The 19,607-nt window shown below is 43.9% G+C and overlaps 1 protein-coding gene across 1 annotated transcript in view; it reads right to left on the minus strand.

The window, feature by feature from the left end:
* Positions 1–19,607, minus strand: part of mical3a (microtubule associated monooxygenase, calponin and LIM domain containing 3a) — a 77,895-nt gene that overhangs the window by 39,590 nt on the left and 18,698 nt on the right. The window contains exons 2-18 of the mRNA XM_083974241.1: positions 15,063–15,480; positions 13,553–13,760; positions 12,912–13,028; positions 12,674–12,775; positions 11,799–11,954; positions 10,953–11,053; positions 8,288–8,545; positions 8,048–8,163; positions 6,933–7,059; positions 6,655–6,748; positions 6,503–6,532; positions 5,765–5,912; positions 3,958–4,154; positions 3,633–3,751; positions 3,472–3,534; positions 3,147–3,323; positions 2,042–2,143 (exon numbers count right to left, since the gene is read on the minus strand). Of these exons, the coding sequence (XP_083830367.1) occupies positions 2,042–2,143; positions 3,147–3,323; positions 3,472–3,534; positions 3,633–3,751; positions 3,958–4,154; positions 5,765–5,912; positions 6,503–6,532; positions 6,655–6,748; positions 6,933–7,059; positions 8,048–8,163; positions 8,288–8,545; positions 10,953–11,053; positions 11,799–11,954; positions 12,674–12,775; positions 12,912–13,028; positions 13,553–13,760; positions 15,063–15,341 (2,394 nt within the window). The 5' untranslated portion in view covers positions 15,342–15,480. The remainder of the gene's footprint in view (positions 1–2,041; positions 2,144–3,146; positions 3,324–3,471; positions 3,535–3,632; positions 3,752–3,957; positions 4,155–5,764; positions 5,913–6,502; positions 6,533–6,654; positions 6,749–6,932; positions 7,060–8,047; positions 8,164–8,287; positions 8,546–10,952; positions 11,054–11,798; positions 11,955–12,673; positions 12,776–12,911; positions 13,029–13,552; positions 13,761–15,062; positions 15,481–19,607) is intronic.

The following is a 19,607-nucleotide window of genomic DNA, read 5'->3' on the forward strand; positions in this document are numbered from 1 at the left end:
AATATTACAGAAGAAAGTTGTTTTTAAGATGGCTTTTCTAAAAACTCAATCAGAGACACTTTGTGTAGAGTAAGCACTCTGGATTAAAGCAGTTACCTCCAGACTTTTACAACTAACTTTCATCTAATTTACTCAGCACCGAGAGACTTTAAGTGCAGCAGGAGGACGTTTAAGAACAGCAGCACATTAAATCCCCTTAAACAGCAGAGTTTGAGGCTTTAAATCAATGTCTGTGATGTGAATGCTTAATCGACTGAGAAGACAAAAAAAAAAAAAAAACTTTCTGAGCATCAGCAGGAGAAAACTGGTTCTGGCACTTTCACTGCGCTGACTCCTGTTATTCATGAGGGAAAACAATAAAGCAGGGTGTCAACAAGAGAGGGCAGTGGACTACATCTGGTCCTCTACTGCGGCTGCAGGAGTCAATGTGGTGCTGGATGGATCTTGTTTCTTCTGTGCAGCTATGAGGATTGTTGGCTAATAAAAACAGCAACCCTGAATGTATCTATTTTCACAGGGAGGGATGAAAAACTAGAGGTAGGGGGAACCCTAACAGGAGCTCAGGAGTCAAAACAAAGTGGTGGGCAAATATGCAACATGAAAGAGGAGGGAGGTAGATGTTATAGAAGAAGACTAGCAATTCTGTTCTGATGTGTTTTTCTTGAAAATACATATTCAACTTTTAGATATTTTTTTTTTCTACAAGAAATATTTTTTTGACTGCTAGCAGCACCAAGGACTTCATTTTGATTCAGCACATTTTTTAAGTCTTAGAAAATACACTTTTTGGAGAGAAATGTGAATTTAAACAGAGCTTTGTTTCTCCACAGGGTTCCTTAACTAGACATGTGCATTATTATGCACATGTTATTTTGTGTTTTGAATATATTGGTACTGGTATATTGGTTATTTATAACTTTTTTTTTTGCATTTTGGACATGAACTTTTTCTACAGTCAGTTCAGAGACGTCCTAATTTAGAGGACTAATTCTATTTCTCTTTAACATCTAGAAAACAAATGAAGGTATACGTATGACTCAAGCTATGGATACATGTGAGTGAATGGATTAATGTATGTTATGAGGTTATGTGTTGTCGAAATGAATGTAGGCTATACATGTATGGTTCCAGTTGGTGTATGTATGCATTTGAGTGCTGGTGTGAGTGGACATCTACATCAGTATGTTTTTTTGATTTTTGTTCTTTTTCCTTATGTGTTGCAACTTGTTCCCTATCTTCGAGCCAAATTTCCCTAGTGGAGACCAATAAAGTAACCTTAACCTAACCTTAACCTAAACAAAATGTCTCCGAACTGACCAAGAAGAATCAATATATGCCATGTGGTGGAAGAATCATGTTCCACCTTATATTTGTATTTCTACTTTTAACAGCTGTTAACAAGAATTTGTTGTTTGTTACGGTTTTATTTGTTCAAAGTGGATGTTTTCTGGCGTCTCAAACTGTGAAAATGATCCTGACATCTCATCTGCAGGAGGGTGAACCTAACCTAGACTGGATGGGGATGTGAAAGGAGTTGTTGGGAGGAACTACCAGGCCACCGTACCTGCTCCCCTCTGTTGGGCAGCGTCTGACACTTGACCATTTCTTTGTAGCGAATGCTCAGCTGCTCCTGCTGCTGTGTGCGCCTCTGAGCCGGGACAGGAGGAGAAGCAAGGAGGAGAGAGACACCATGACAGTGCTGCATTCTTATGTCTCTCTCTCTCTCTTTCTCTCTTTCTCTCAGTCACAAAATACACAAAAATTCACAGCTATTCCATCGAGAAGTTAATAAAAACATTCAAACATTCACACAGTTTTGTTAACCACACAACACACGTCGTTTCCAAGCAGCAGCAGAGTTAAAGCAGCCACCAAATCTGACACTACACATCCTGCTACAGAGAACAGACTAGCACAGACCAACGTTATTAAAGCAGCTTTTCCCCGTCTATGACACACACCACACGGACATATGGTTAGATGAGTCAGTCTAGCCGTTAGTCTCTAAGGGGATCAGGGTGGCACGGCTCCACTCTTTTACCTTTCTCCATGCTGGGACAGGGGCCAGGCGCATTGGCTCATTCACAGGGGTTTGGGGCGGGGAAGGGGGCAAAAGGCGATCCAGATTGGGCAGAGAGTCCCCCTTTTGTGTGTGGCCCGAGGGAAGATGAGTGACAGCGAGCGTGGCAAATGAAGAGGGCCAGAATAACCAACCAACCAACCATGCAAGGAAGGAAGGCATCATGAAAATGGTCCATGATGGGAGACAGAGAGGCAGAGGAGAGAGACACAGAGACAGAGAGACGGAAAAAAAGAGGAAGTGAATGTGGTTGGAAAAATAAGTGTTCAAAACTGAAGGAAATGACAGACAGTCATAAGAGGATCATGCTGGGAGATGTTTTATAATAGAAGCCAGAGATACTTCACAGTAAAAGTCATGCAAAATAAACATTAATAATAAATGGAAAGAGAGGAAATGAAGACTCATATCTTAAACCAAGTTATCTGCTACATTTTCAGCCCACAAAACCCCCCCAAAAATAATCTAAATCAGCTATTTTCACAGTCACCTGGTGGTCATAAAGCTTTTATTCTGACATGAAAGGAAGAATGGGCGATGTCAAGTCGCACAGTAACAAGACGTTGTCTCAGTCTGTAACAGTGGCGAGCCGTCTTTTCTTTCTCTCAATCCACAATACTGTCCAGTGTTTCCACAGCCCACATCCCCCCTCCCACTCTGCTCTGCTGCTCCACAGTAGCAAGAAAAAAAAAAAAAACACAGCGCTTGGCAAACCCATTTGCCCGAGACCTCCGAGCCGAGTCAGCACTGTGAGGCCCGCCTACATGACTCAGGAACAATACCCAGCACTGACCGACATTAGCATTCTGGCTCTGGGCTCATTAATACGGCGGCCTACGGGCTCGTCCATCATGAGACCGGCGGAGGGAGACCTTGTCGAACGATGTGAAATCTGCATTATTATCAAAATACTCATTGTGAAAAGGGAAAAACAAACCACAATCAGTATTGCAGAAAGGTAACCTGAACTCCCACGCAGCCTGAACATCTCTCCCCTGCTGATTCATCTTCCCTCTGTCTCTCTCTCTCTCCACCACAAATTGAAACCACGTGACTTCCTCCATACCTGTCTTTTCAGTCCCGTGTGCTGGGCGGGGGCGTTCTCCTCAAACTTGGCGAGTAGCTGCGTGGCCATGACCTTGACTTTGTTGTGGTTCCCAACGGCGGCAGAGTCCGTTTTTCTCTCAGACAGAATAGCAGGGGCTGACGGCCTGTCGTCACGACCGGTCCTGGATGCCTCCTCCTGCGAGGAAAATAGAGAAAACAGGTTGTTTTTTTTGTTTTTTTTTCCAGTCTAGAGAGATTAATTAGTCTGTTCTGGCTGGATAAACTGATCAAACAGCAAATCACAAGCTCAACATCTGAGACGCTGAGCTGTCACAACCACTCACATCTTCAGACTGACTGGTTTTCCTTCTCTTCCCCAAACCGTCGACATCCTTCTCCTTTTTGTCCTGCTGACGACACGGCGCGAGTTATTTTAAAACAGTGATATGATAATTTAAGAAATCTCGTGGTGGCAAGAAACGGTGCATTTCTCGCAGGCACTGACCTTTGGATTACGTTTCCTGGATATGGCTATGCTCTGACCGAGCTTGCTGAGGAACGATATGGGAGATTTGGTGCTGGCTATGAGCGCAGCCTTCTCCTCGGGACTCAAGTTGTGGTTATCTGAGAAAGAAAATCCACAAAGAGAATGAGAGGTTACAGGCGAAAGAAAATAGCACTTCAAATTCCTCTCAGGATTACAGGTAATTATGTTTTTCGCAGCATCTGTCTGAAGATGACACTTATGTAATTACAGACGCCTCACAAAACCGGATTACAGAACAAAGAGGGTCTGGTGGTGGTGGTGGTGGTGCATCGCTCACTCTCACCTCCGGGTGGCACTGTGTCCCTAAACATCTCATAGAACTGGCTGAGGTACATGACCATGGAGAGTTTGTCTGGCTCCACCACAGAAGACATCTCCTTGCCAGTCATGCAGGGCGAGATGCCAAACTCCTTCTCGGCCACGTCGAAACCCAACTGGTTGTTCTTCTCCTGGTCGCGCTCGTCCAGCGAGTCGAAGTCGCTGAGGGAGACACAAGGAAGGACGGAGGAGAGTCAAAAGACAGGGTTGGACTGAGATGGGACATCACAAAGATAATGGACAGACCTTTCATCCTTTGTTCTTATTTTTCTTTCTCATTTTCAGAATTATTACTGTTATTATCACTATTATGAGTTATGTTATTATTGTTGTCCAGCTAATGCTATCACAACTGTCCTTAATACCACCTGCCATTACTATTATGACCGGTATTACTATTATTATTCATTAATTATTTCTTTATTGTTCTGTGTTTGATTTTTGTTTGGCTTGTGTACTTGTTTGTATGTGGTGATTTTGGAATATAATAAAACATTACTTTCTTTATTACTGCTATCACTATCTTATTTCATCTTATCTTATTTGATTTTGCTGTATTTTATTGCTTTCACTGTTATTTTATTGTTTTTAATTGTTTTTACTTATTCTTCTTTTTATTTATTACCTGCTATAAAGCACTTTGGTACACCGAAAGGATTGTTGTAAAGGGCTGTATAAATAAAGTACATTACATTACAATTGCAACCACCATCCATATATTATACCTGAATTACACATATACACACACACCTTTTTCAAACTTTGTGTATAGACTGATGTATGTCCACTGTGTTGTTTGTCTTGTATTTCACAATAAAGTAAAAGAAATTAAAAAAGATAATGGACAGCCCAAAAAAATGCATGTAGCAAGAAAAAATCCATGTTAATCTATTTAATGTAACTTGAATATGCTCCACATTTACACACGAGCTGATTTAGCAGAGGGTAATGGTGAACCCACATTAACAAGACAATTGAAGAAGCATTTCTATACTGCAGACGGCTGCACATGGTATGGACAGCATTCCTGTAAATGTCATTACACTGCAGCTGAGAACCCCATTAACTTGGATCATCAATACGTTTCAGCTGCACATTCAGTCCATTTAAAAACATTAGCGGTGGAACATCACATCAGACGCGGAGCAGCAGACCCTCCACTCAGTAAGCCCACACTCACTCATCATCAGCATCCGTCTTCTACAGTACATGCCTACACGTGAACGCGGTTTTCCCCAAGGTACCCCCACCCCCCCCCTCCTCCTCCTCCCACCATCTGACCTATCACAGGCAGCGGAGCACAACGGCTGCACCTCTTGGTAAAAAGGTCAGGAAGGACAAAGACACTAATGGCTAATAATGTTAATTGCCACGTTGCCTTGAGTGGGTAACAAACTACATTAGGCACTGCGGATGGAGACTGTGTTGTTTATAGGGGGGTAAGGAGGAGTGTTTGTGTGTGTGTGTGTGTGTGTGTGTGTGTGTGGGAGGAGAGGAAGAGGGGAGGGGGAGGTTATGAGGCAAGATCTGTTAAGTGACCCCAGAGGCCATTATGGCTGGTAGCTGTCACCTCATTTACAGTGATGTACTTTCCAAAACCGAGGTCCCAACCAGACAATAAACATCATTAGCAACCGAACAAACTCACATAAACACAGCGGGCCGATCATTCCAGAGGCCGCAGCCGTTTTAACCATTTCGCGACCGGGATACGCTCGCCAGTACCAGCTCTGTTGATCTGTGTTGCTCATGTATTTTTTTCAGATACTCACATGAGATCCGGTCTGTACCGGTGGATGAGGGCGCACAGGGCCAGACCGCTCTTCCAGGACATGGTGAGGTCTGTTACATTAACGTTCCTGTATCCCTCCGTTTGTCTCTGGCACCAGTTGAGGAGCTTACTGGATCGAGCGATGGACTCTGGTGTGGCAGAAAAACAGAAAATGAATGACTTGATGCAACTTGAATTGTATAAAACATGGATTCTGGGGGGTAAAAATGCAAACTTATTCTAGAAAGCACTACACATCTGTGGCTGGGAAATCTCATGGCCTTGGGTCCTGCAAGGCTGAGCATATAGGATAGTAAAGTTGTGTCATCCACGGCCTCAACAACGTTGTTAGTACCAGTTTCAACCAGCCAGTGAGGAAGTATTATGAACCATGAGATGTAAAACTTTTTTTTTTCTTTTTGATATAAAGTAGGATAAGGATGCAAATGAGAGGTTAGGAGAAGATGCAGATTTCATAGGAATCCTTTTCACATCTATAGTGCACATTAGGTGTTGACTATAACCAGGGGGAGAGGATCAATGATCGAGTTAGTGCACGCAAAGGAAATTTTTATTTTTAAAGGCTGCAATCAGTCCATCCGCAAAAATCCATCATTCCAGTGAACATCTCATTTCATTTCATTCATTCATGAATACGTAGCAGGTAAACTTTCAAAACTGTTAAAACTATTAAGGGAAACCCTGAAAAGCAACACCATGCATTTGGACTTTGTGTTACCTTGCAACTGCTTGTCAAGCAGGCAATTTTCTAGAGTGAAAATAGTTCATTATTACATTTCAGCATCAGTGATTGCAGCAAAATCCTACACTGATCAATGAGCACACTGAGACTTTTGAAGACTAATAAAAAAAAAAGCAAAAGACACAAACCGTTCCTGGCCAGCTTGGGCGTCGACTTGTTGATGACATTCTCGATTTCAATGCGCATTTCCCTCGACTCCCCTGTGTCGATGAGGTGCCGCACCTGCAACATACACATAATTACACTACTAATTGCTGTAATCGCGTGATCGAAACCTGCGTCACTCGTCTGTCAAAATATTCAGCGCAAACAGGTGAAGTGATCCTGATGTATTATTTATTTTATAGGGCAGTAAAGACAAAGACAATACTCGGGATTGTTATTGTTGTTGGCTCCGGTTTCTCACCTGGCTGGGCTTGAGGAAGTTAAGGCTAATGTTGGGATAGCGCGTGGTCGGATCCACGCTGTAGTGGCTGAAGTTCTTACTGACGTTTTCTGGTGTGGTCTGGGGCAGCAGACGGTATATACTCTCCCTAAAGAGGACAGAGGAAACAGTACAGTTATGAAATTTTTTTTTTCTTTTTTTTTTAGCTCTTAATAATTTTCTAATTGAAATTATTATAAATTAAAATTATTACAGCTAAAAAAATTTTAGTGCTAAAAAAGCACTAAAATCAGCACTGCCAATTAGTTGTATATACTTTTGCACATCACATTTTATTTGCTATTGCTACTTTATTATGTATAGTTTGTTCTTTATATTCTTATACTATATGTTGTTATCACCATGTGTAAGGCTGCTGCTACACTGTAATTTCCCAGCTTGGGATCAATAAAGTATGTCTGTCTGTCTATCTATCTATCTATCTATCTATCTATCTATCTATCTATCTATCTATCTATCTATCTATCTATCTATAGTATCTATCTATCTATTTTTCTTGTCGTTCTATTACTCTCTTGATATTTGTGTCATGTCATTATTACTGTTATTATTAATTTTATCATTATTAACATCATCATTACTATTATTATTATTCTTGTGAGTATTGCAGTATTAATCAGTATATGTACGCATGAGAGGGTAATATGTTTTTTGTATGTGCACGCATGATATAAATAAAAAAATAATATATATTTTTTTTTTAAGAAATATAATGCACAGGCAGAGTCTTATAAGAGGTAGCGAAAAGTTTGTCGACATGTACCGACTCGTGTCAGAACACCCAGAGCTTTCCCTTTAACACTGTTATCAAAGGGCACGGGGAGTTACATCACAACAGAGAAGTCACATTCCATTATTCCTATGAGCCTCTTATCCCGTTTGTACCAGAAGAGGTGGGACTGATGCTTGAAATCACCTACAGGCAGATTTCCTAGTAAAGCACTCGTAGATAAAAGGGTGTGTTTGAAGAGAGGGAACGTGTGTGTGTGTGTGTTTCAGTGGATTTGAATATAGTGAGTTTGGTGTGCGCACACACACACACACACACACACACCAGTGTTTCCACGCCCCCTCACCTCTCAGCCAGCACCTCCAGAAGAGTTTTTCCCTGAGCCCAGCTCTTCACCATCCAGCCCGAGTCCATGGCTGCCAGGAAACCTCGAGCGATACCGGTGCCCATGGGCCAGAAAGGCTGGAGACGAGACAACAGCGAACGGCGAAGGCGTGCGTTCAACAACCAAATATGGCCACAAAAACATCCACGGACGTAGACTTGAGTAAAATAAAATAATAAGTCTCTTTAAAAATTCTCTCACCTCCAACAGGCTGTCTCCCACCAGCGCCACCAGCAGCGCGTGGCCGTTGCGTTGGCGCACCATGGCGGCGTTCTCGGAGGCGTACATGCAGGTGAAGTCGAACATGGCGACGTCGGGCTGGCCGTAGTGGTTGATGGCGAAGTCCAGTGTGGGCAGCTGTTGGCTGGTGGAGAAATCTGCAGCCTCGCGGGCGTAGGACAGCAGAGCGGCCTGGTCCACGTTCGCTCTGGACAGCAGCATCTCTGTGTCCGCGTAGTCCTGCAGGAGAGACGAGAGAAGCATTAAGACGAGATAAAAATATGTAATCAAAGAGTTACAACCTTTAAAAACTCTGCAGTATTGGAAGAAGTTTGTGTTGCAGACAGTCGTGGTAGAAAAGCAATAAAACATGAATGAAACAGAACAAAAAAGTTGTTTTGCAGCAAGTTTATCGACTGACAAAATAATATGAACACAGGGTTTACACACTTCTGACAAGTGCAGACTAGAAAGGCCCTTCAAAGGATTCTCGGGGCTGATGCTGTCATGTCGATGTGAAGGCGCACAAACTACACAGCGGATCTCAGAGGAGGTGTTCTGTTTACAGGATTATTCCACTCGGAGAAACCCGTGACTGCAGCAAAATGATGATGGGCAATATTCAAGGATAAGAAATCACCATGGGACGCCTCACATGCTCTTTTTTAGGTGCAGATTTTACTCTGTCAGACCCAGACACTTGAGGCAGAAGAGCACGTGTTAAATCAATTTTTAAATAGCACAGATGCACATTATTTACATGAGCAGAGTCTGTCTATGCACCACCACACAATATCTAGAGCACAGAACCAGGCAACAAAAATGATTCCTAGAAAGAATCACAGAAAATAATGTGAAGAAAAGCTGTGGTTTGTGTTTAACTTTTTGATGAACTTGAATTTGAACTGAACATTCAGAAAACTGTTAAAGGGATAATCCATAATCCCCATAGTCATAGCAGTAGGTTTGTTACCTTTAATTGTCGGTGCAAGCTATTTTTAGAACGGCGGAGCAGTGCCCGCTCAGAGCTACGCTACGGAGGCTAATGGGATTTCTTGGTTTCCCCTCATAAAACTCATCAGATACACAATCCAACAACTCCAAAACGCTCTGGTGGACAAGTTGTGACCTGCACATTCACCACACTATGAGATAATAACAGAACGTTACCAGACAGAGTTGTTTTCGAGGCAAATTCATGCAAAGCTGCTGATGCACGTTCCCATCGGGGGCAGTTTTTCGGCAAAGCAGTCACTGCATTTGCCTCGAAAACAACTCTGTCTGGTATTGTTCCAATATAACATAACACATATGTTGAACTATCCCTTTAATTGTTCTCTGGGACATCAAATCATTGTGTTTTATGCAGTGTGAGCATGTGATATGGCTTGAGGAGTAAATGACACTTAGAAGAACTGAAAAAAAAACAAAAAAAATAGTAGCAACAAAACGACTGAGCATCTTTAGAAAAAGTTCTAACTTGATGTTCTAACTTCGCTGCGCTGCATGGAGGCCCAGACACCCGCAGGGGAACGAACTGTGCTTTTCACAAGTCTCTCCAACATGTAGCATCAAATCACTGCGTGCTTTCAAAGTGACATGTTTTCATAGAGGGTGGTGAGAGGTGCATTCTTCCATCTTCACGCTCCCTGGTCGTCCAGGCAAGGCTTGGTGGTGACGGTGGGTAAAAGGGAAGGGCAGGGTTAGTGGAAGATATGAGTGCGAGAGCTGACTGATTTTTTTTTTTTTTTTTTGCCTTGAACTGTGTGGACTCGTCGGTGTTCTGCCAACCCCTCCACCCTTCCTCTATCCATTTTCAAAGGAAAGCACAGAGTCATCATGTTCACTGCTATAAAAGGATCTGTCTTGGACCGTCTGTCAAAGACCCGGTCCTAGTGACTGATGTCTTTTCATTAACATGTGCCTACTGACTCCAAATCCCCCCCTCCACCTCCTCTGTTTTTTTTTTTTCAGACTGACCAAAACCTCATTAATGCCATGGGCTCGCCATGAAAACAAACACAGGCACGCACGCACATGCACAGGGACGCCAAAATATGCAAAACAGCTGTGTTTGTGTGAGGAAGCTAAATTTATCCGAGAGAGAGAAGAAAAAAAGAAAATACAAAGTGATGGCTGTGGTTTGCTTTATAAAAAATAAAATAAATGCTAATCTAATATCCAGAAGCCACCACAGGTAACACCTTCAGTAATGCTACATGAAGACAGAAATGTAGAAAAAAAAAAAAAAAAAAAAACGTCTTTCCGGTTTCCTGTGGAAAGTGGCCAGGGAGAGGAAGCTGCCATATAAAGTGAGGGCACAAACACTCAGTGAGTCTGCTTGACTTGGCAGCTCGTCCCCGAACACTGTTGGCTTGGTTAGACCATTAGGCCGATACTGGGCAAAGACAGAGGAGGAATAAAAAGACTGAAAGAATGAAAGAGAGAAAGAGACAAGGACAAAAAAAGAGTGAGACGGTCCGACTTGTTATTTTGTCGGTCTGTGCGGGCATATAGCCATTTATGTCTGCTACAGAGAGACAGAATCAGACTCGACAATTGTCTCTTAAACACACACATACCGGTACACATATACACACACACCACACCACACCACACACTGAGCTCTGGGCTTTTGATCACTCACATGCAGAATGACTCCTTTCTCCAGCAGGCTCTGTTTTTTGGCAGTCATCACAAAGTAGTGCGTGTCATCCTTGTAGTAGACGATGTTTTCCAGGTCAATACCTAAAAAAGACCCCACAGAGAAAAGACGTATTGTCACATACCAAGGACAATCCCGTTTCCTTTACGGCCGCGTCAGACCGTCGCGTTGCCATTAGGGGACAAGAGCGGCAATTACACGACTCAGAGCACAGAGGCAAAAGGGCCCCGCCGGGACATCGTCATGTCAGCAATAAACTGAGGACCGGCTTGGCATCGAACCTAATGTCAAGCATTTTAATTGGATGAGCTGACGAATCCAGATCTGTGATCAAAGGACTGATTATTTGTCCTGTTTACTTTGCATCAAAGAACAAAGTTGGAGATCTTACAATCACCACAAAACCAAAAAAAAAAAAAAATCTACATTTAATGGTGCAACTTAAAGGGATAGTTCAACATTTTGGCAAATTGGCCCATTGCCATAATCCCTATAGTCATAGCAGTAGGTTTGTTACCTTTATTTGTCAGTGCAAGCTATTTTTAGAACGGCAGAGCAGAGCCGCGAGCTGCTCAGAGCTACGCTACGGAGGCTAATGGGATTTCTTGGTTTCCCTCATCAAATACACAATCCAACAACTCCAAAACGCTCTGGTGGACAAGTTGTGACCTGCACATTCAAGGTAACAAACCTACTGCTAAGACTATAGGGATTATGGCAATGGGCCAATTTGCCAAAATGTTGAACTATCCCTTTAAAGCTTTTTTATCATGTGTTGACCTTGAGAAAAGACATAAAATCCCTAGAGAGTGGGTTCTGTGTGCCGACCTGTCGCCTCTCTGAGGTCTTGAAAGAACTTCTGGTTGAAGATGAAGGCCACGCCGCTGATCTCCTCCACCTTTGCCTCCGCCGTCGTGTGCCTGTTGATGAAGTTAGCGGTGATGGCGATGGCAAGCTTGCCCCGGAACTCCTTACGCCGAAACCCTGGAGGGGGGATTTCACAAAAGAGGAAGAAGCAGTCAGAACGTGACCCGAAGGTCGGGAGACACCGGGCGCAACGAGACGAAGAGCTGCGAAAACATGTGTGTAAATAATATGCCAGCTAATATCTGTTTTTACATGTCAAAACCCTGCAAATGTACACGCCACGGCACATCGTGAACATGACCAGATGTTCTGCATCACAAAACAACTTTTTCAAGCTGTGTGGATGGAGTTCATGGTTATCCCAGAGGGAGCCTGCTGCTTCCTCTCTGCAGCGCGGCAGTCAGTAGTTACAGAGAGGGGTCACGGTCCTCTGCTCCACGGGGGCTTCGCTCTGCCAGTGTGACTGTGTGTGAGGCCCCAACACTCATAGAGGAAACAGACAGCCAATTCAACAATTCCTATTCTGCTCTGCTGGGAGAGCAAACGCTCTCTGAAGTTGGATGTAGCAGCCAGACGCACACACACACACACACACACACGAGGATATGCACAAATGCTCATTCATGCGTGAGGAATGGAGTGAGGTCAGGCACCCGGCCACAGCTGTACACAAGTGAGGTCATACTGTAATCACTATGACTGACCTCCGAGTTCACGTGAAGGAAACAAACAAAACAGTGTTTTCTCGCGCTGTCTTTGTTTAGTCAAGGAAAATGTGCGTTACTAATTGCATTTCTCCCTGGCCTGCACACACACACACACACACACACACTTGCCTGGTAGTGTGTTTCTCCTTCCATCTGCTCCAATGATGACATCAAACTCCAGCTCACTGGCAGGGTGTGTCCTGGGATGGACCTCAGCCCTCCAGCCTATCCCTAAGAAAACACAGCATGTGTAATCCCGGAGAAATGCACCGACAGGCTCAGAGCCTTTTGACATATTAATACTCTGATGAAAGTAACACACGTTCAGTTTTCATTCATTTTTTGTCCTGGAGCTGGCCTGACTTACTTTCACTCTCTTGATCTTCGGGGGGTTCGATGAGACCCTTGAACTCTACGTTGACGTGGATCTCGATGCCCACCAGGAGCGCCACTTTGAGCAGCATTAGCTGAAGCTGACGAATACCTGAAACACAGAGACAGAGAGAAGCAACACTCAACCACAGACACATTTAAAAGCATGCAAAACTACAACAAAAAAACTATATATGGTCTATATTCCCCCTAGCAAAGGAGGGTGGGATCTAGGGGTGGGAGAAAAAAATCGATTCACATAAATATCGCGATATCTTTTTTGACGATTTTTAAATCGATTTTTTTTTTTCAAAAATTGATTTTTTTTTTTTTTTTTTTGAATTTTTTTGAATATTGTGCAATGTGCATTTGTTAGCCTTTTTTACATACAGAGAGTACAGGTTTTGAAACGGGTTTAAGTTCACTTTATAATGGAGTATGTAAATGTCTAGGCTCCTACAGTATTTGTGTGCAGATAAATGTTAAAAATGCAGACTAAAAAATCGAGAGAATCTGCAATATCGTAGAATCGCAATTTAAATCGAATCGCCAAAAAATCAAAAAAATCGTAGAAGAATCGAATCGGGAGAAAAGCATATTATCCCAGCCCTTGTGGGATCTGTCATGTGCACTCACTGATATGATCGATAGCACCGGCGCAGAATTTCCCGTAGAACTTCTTGGCCCCGAGGCCCCTGAGGTCCTGGATGGTGAAGGGCCAGAGGTGCAGGACATTGTTCCTGGAGAAGGCGTCTCTCTTCTCCAGCAGCACCACCTTGGCTCCCAGGAAGGCCAGCTCGATGGCTGTACGTAACCCACATGGCCCCGCTCCGATGATCAAACACTAGAGACGCATAGACACGGATGTTGTGAATGAGCTATAAGAACCACACACACACACACACACACACACACAGACACTCACACACATGGAAAACCGAGTAAGTGCAACTTGACACCACCTCTAACAATAACATTTCCACTTCACATCTCACTTCTTTAAAAAAAAGAAAATGCACCTGTGATGTCGCTCTCTATCACACGTTATTTGTTTTATTAGGAAAGACACATTTCCTATTTTACATGACAAACAGCTCTTGTTGAGAAGTTCAGTTTGTCATTAAGCTTTAAAACACAGACCCCATCAATTTGGAATGAAATCAATTAATCTTTTTTAGAAGATGTATTTATTGGATTTATTTATGGGATTTATCTATTGGCATTTTTATGATATTTATTTGGATTGATTTTATGTGTCCTCTTTCATGTTTCCTTACTGATCGTTGTCTGTATTCCTGTGGAAAGCTGCAAATCAATTGCCCATTTGGGTTAAATAAAGTCATCTGAAACTGAAACTAACATCTCACAGCTGCACAAGCTTCTTGATTCAACAGCTGTAATAGAATAGTACAGTAATACTAATAAAGGTATATATCCATAGTGTTATGCCTTTTTTTGGATCAGCAATGTAATCAGTGAAACCAGGAGATGGTGACAAACCAATGTGAAGCAATGACACATTTGTTCTGGCTGGTAAACATGAGCATCGTATTACACGATTCCTCCCCCTGTTTACACCTGGTATTATAATGAGATCTATATCCGGACACTTTATCCGAATTGGAGAAAAACTACATGTTAATGTAAGTTGCATATGACACATGACCAGAATGTGATCTATGGAGGTATTATTGTTACTTTATTATTTGCAAATGTGTATCTCAATCTGTGTATGTGTGATGAGATCTGTAAATGTGTACTGACATTGGTATGTATGTTACAACCCAGGCGGGAGCTCTTGATTGGCTGTCTTTTTACACACGAATTTTGGTACATTTCTGCCACGGCTGGATTCGCAAATGCGTATGGCGATCTGCAAAAAGATTTGTGTGTAACTTTCCTCTTTGCCCTGAGCTCAGTCTCACAGGCTCAGACTGCCAGGCTGCAGACCGCCACTTCAGGCTCACATCTTGTTCAAATCTGAATTATCACGTACAGCTGATTTGCTGCCGCCTCAAATGACTCACACAGAGGTTTTGCTCTGGTTAAAAATACCAGGTGTAAACACAAAGGCATGATCAGATCGCCTGGATAGCGTATCTAGATACAGATCAGATTCTAATACCGCATGTCAGCTGAATCAAACCTTTGAGTTGGCACAGGCTCGACCCTTCTTGTACTCCTTGTGGCTGGCTCTCTTGTCTAACTTGGCCCAGAGCGCCTTGGCCTTCCAGTAGTTGAGTTTGGACTTGAGCTTGTGGTAGAAGATCCTGGACTCGGTGGGCTTCACTTCCAGGTGGTCGCACAGCTCCTGGAAGGCCTTGAGCGTGCCCTTAAACGTGCTCGCCTGGACGAAGTTGTCGAACAGGACGTGGGCCCGGTTCACCCCGTCTCCTCCAGTCGCACCGGTGCCTCCGTCCCCCATGGTCCAGACTCATGCAGCAGGGCTGTGAGGGCCCTTCACCCCCCCCTCGGAGGCAGGGGTCTCTGGGTCCAGCCCCCAGCCCTGGATCACACTCAGTCTCTGCTGGAGGGCTGCGAGTCAGGCCTCAGGCATCTTCATTCTGTCGGCGAGATGGGAAAGAAGAAAAACCGAGTGAATCGGAGAAGATAATTCCACATTCTGCAAAGTTGAGAGCTGTATAAAACATTTCCCACAAGTTGCATGATGAGGACATAAAAGATTACAGCCTTCGAATGACATTAACACTGTCCGATCCAACACAAACTGAGACTCCAGAGTCTGAACTGAACTTCATGACGGATGCAAACATGAGATGGTGGCAATCTCTTAATGAAATTGGGGAAATTAGGAGTCTCTTAACTCAGCAGCCATGTGTACAACAGCTGAGCAGACGAGCAATCAAAGCTGCAATTACGGATAAACACCGGGTTATTTAAGGTCTCGCTGTCGTTTCTCCGCAACAGCTCGACCTCACACAACCTCTTATCTGTCTAGGAACGCGGCTGCCGGACACAGGAAGGGCACCGACTGAACCCACGCGGAGCCACAACAGGAAAAACACACAGAGCAGGGCACAAGATGTGTGTGTGTGTGTGTGGACATTTCTTTCACTCCAGACAGACCCCAGACACAGGAAATACCCAGTTCATCCCCCCCAAAAAATACTGCAACACTCCACACAATCCTATTCATTCAAGAAAATGATGTGGCACCAGGAGGAAGCTGGCAGAGAGAACCAACACATTTCTCCACTGGTTTGTAGGAGGAAGAAGAAGAGCAGGGCCGATTTGCTGCTGCTGCTGCTGCTGCTGCTGCTGTCGTCGTTTTTACCTGCTGCGACTTGTGTCAGTCGAGCTCCATGTGGTTTCTGCTTTTTTACCCCCAGGGGGATGAGATCATTCATGTTCTTTGGCGTCTATAGCTGGAATGTCACGATGGGCTCCCTCTCTGACTCCGACTGGATTTTTACTGAGCTGCTTTTAAAAGGTCAGTGCCAGTATGAAAGGGTAAAAAGTGACAAAAGCATGGATGTTGGCTGAGAGAAAGAGAGAAAGACCAAAACTGGTTTAATGGATTTGATTATTGTGAGTTTATTTGCTGACTAATAGATGTTCAGCCAAGCAGCGGTTCTGGTTTGCATTATTTCCCAGGGCAACGAGGAAAAACTCGCTTTGCTTGTTCAAAACTCACACAGCAGTCTGGGTCATTTATGTAACTGCATGTAGAAAGAGAAGCAGGAATTAACATCTGTGAGGAAATACACAGAATGTTAAATTAATAGTTTAGGATTTGGGAAGACAAACAAGAAGACACACTGCTCAATCATCAAAAAACTGTCACTAACAGAAAGGTGAAATCATGGTTGCAGGGTGCAGCTATTTCCTGAAGGATGCACAAGAGCATTTCAGCCCCGCCGGCCTCTCTGTGTGTGAAAGCTTGAGCTCTGTGCTGGACCGTCCAGGGCGCTGCTGAGCTATAGTTCATGAAAACCGATGCAGTCCCGGTCCCAGTGGCAACACACGATGAAAGGGAAGCAGGTACAGAGGTCAGCTGGCCTCCTTTTCACACCCTGCCAACTCCTCGCCGCAGTGAAAACAGCAGGCTCTGGGTTTGGCTCTGCCTCAGTCGGGGGCCGAGGTTCTGCGCTGCCAGCAGCACCGACAGGGGAAAAAAAAAAAGGGCGCCTTTTTCCAACACAAGCATTTTAATATCAGCGACATCACTTCCTCTGTGAGTGAACTTGACTCAAACTGTACGAGCTAACTGCAGCTGCAGCAGTTGTATGAAGGCTGTGGTTATGGACATGCCCTCACACATCTTATAACACACTCCGCTTCATTTGTATTTTCCTCTATATGCAAAAAAAAGGGTGAAGCTCTAGTTCGCCTGCATGACAGCACAGATCAGTCGGCATCAACGTCAACCGTTAAGTCAAAGTAATGAGAGTAACGCTCCGATTGACAGTGAGTAGCCTAACCAATCCATTACCGATCACTCAATCCGCGATCGATGGCTCTTGATTCATTCGTCAATAACAGCAGCAGCAGCACCGTGTTTAAAAGTAGCAACAACAACAACAAATACACAAACGTCAGTCAGAGAGAGAGAGCCATTAGGCAGCCGGAGCCGGTTCCTGTTTATCTCCACCAGGACCTGAGATGCCGCGCCGGTGGATGTGCAGTCGAGCTTGAAGCTTCTTTTGTGCCCGGCAAATGATGTGTGGCTGCGACGGCACGCTGCGAGCATACACAGACCAAGGAGAATTTCAAGGTTAAGTTCTAAACGAAAGTGGGACAGAAGCAGCAGCAGCACGTTCACTTCAGGTACTTTGGGGATATTTCTTGGCGCACGCCGCACACACACACAACACTTTCTTTATCCATGCAGAGAGACACTGAAGTGACATAAAGTGTGACAACAGGTCAATTGATAGGAGCGGAGGGAACTGAAATGACCTGGTTTTGTTGCAAAAGTTTTGTCTAAAGAGACAAAATTAGAAAACTGATATCTTTGGGGAGTGTTGAAGTAGAAAAAGGAAAATAGAGCACAACTAAAAGAAGATTTTTTTGGAATCAGTGAGGCCGTTTTGTTGTTTTTCAGCTCCAGCACCTCTTCATAGTATTTTGCCTACGGATGATGAGCGGTGGCCTTTTTCACTGGAATTCAATTCAATTAAATTAAAAAAACTTTATTGTCTATCACAAGGACAGAAAATTGTCATTAGTTTGGGCTCCAAACAGTTGGACATACAAACACCAACGTAAAAACTCACATTAAAAAATCTCACATAAAAGCTATAAAATTCACATGACACTCACATAAAAGCTGAGACAGCAAGTAGATCTTGCCCTAAAAACAGGTACCTATTTCTTTTTACTTTGAACCGGCTGCCTGACGGTAAAAGCTGAAAGGAGCGGTGGAGGGGATGTGAGGGGTCCATGGAATCAGTGAGACCAAATATCATAGATAAACCTCATGAGCATTATTTTCTGAGAAGTTCATCACTCTGATCTCTATCACATCAGCTGCAAACACATCATCAACCCTCCCAACAAAAAGCCTGACAGGAGCATGTTAAAACAAAACAAGCCCTAAATTCTTAACTCTCCTCTTTGACCCTCCTGATGGGTTTCTAGTTAACGACGGGGCCGAGCAGAGGGGTCGCAGTTCATCAGCATTTTTTGGCCGTTTCTGGAGGCGGAGAGGAGGAAAAGGAGTTTGAACTTTTCATTAAAAGTCTCGTGAACCCAACTTTAAAAAGAGCAGGAACTGGAGAGTGGAGAGGGTTGGTCTCAGAGGGTTAATAATCCACTTAATGGTGAAATCAAATCTTTCCTATTATCCCTCTCTCTCTCTCCCAGTCCACAGCGCCGGAGACAGAAGTCATCCTCTCTGTGGGATGATGATTTTTTTTATAGGAGTGTAAATCCATGCAGGTTTGAGGAGAGAGACACATCAAAGGACTAATGAGAAGATGCTCTGAGCTTTATGACACACTCGTGAGAAAGCTAGCGGTAAACATCGAGCACACGACACGTCGAGGTCTTTGAAGGGAGACGGGTGCACACAACGACTCACACACACACACACGCTGGGTCGCAATATGCGTTTGCTCGGGCAAGGCCGGCAACACACACACACACAGACAGCTTAATGACAACAATAAACCTGGACCGTGATTTGACAGAAACGACAGCCGCCTCCTGCAGAGTCTCATATGCCGGCTCAGCTGGAGAGGCCGCAGCAGCAGCAGCAGCATGTGTTTCTTTTAAAAGGGTGGGAGAACAGTGACGAAGAAGATGAGGGATATAAGATATAATTCTCCTCGACATGACTCAGATTCCAAACAAACTATTTTTCACTGGATAAACACACAAAGCACGACAAAAATCCAAACAGCTTTAGATCGGCACGCCTGGAATCTCCTGACATCTGGAAACGCGGCTGCAGGATTTCACACATTCACAGAATTCACACAAGAATTAAGCACGTGCATGCAAAGCCACACACACACACCACACCCCTACACAACACAACCCCCCGCCCAGTCTGCATATACTGTACACACACACACACACACACACACACACACACACACACACACACACACACACACACAGCATGCCTTTGCTTTTCACTGGTTGTATTACATCATCCTCTAATCTAAAAATAGAGCCGGAGATTAGGCCACTGGGCTACACGTTTGACGGCGCTGCCTTTGTACAC

This window comes from Trachurus trachurus, assembly GCF_905171665.1.
Source record: "Trachurus trachurus genome assembly, chromosome: 6".
Taxonomy (NCBI): domain Eukaryota; kingdom Metazoa; phylum Chordata; class Actinopteri; order Carangiformes; family Carangidae; genus Trachurus; species Trachurus trachurus.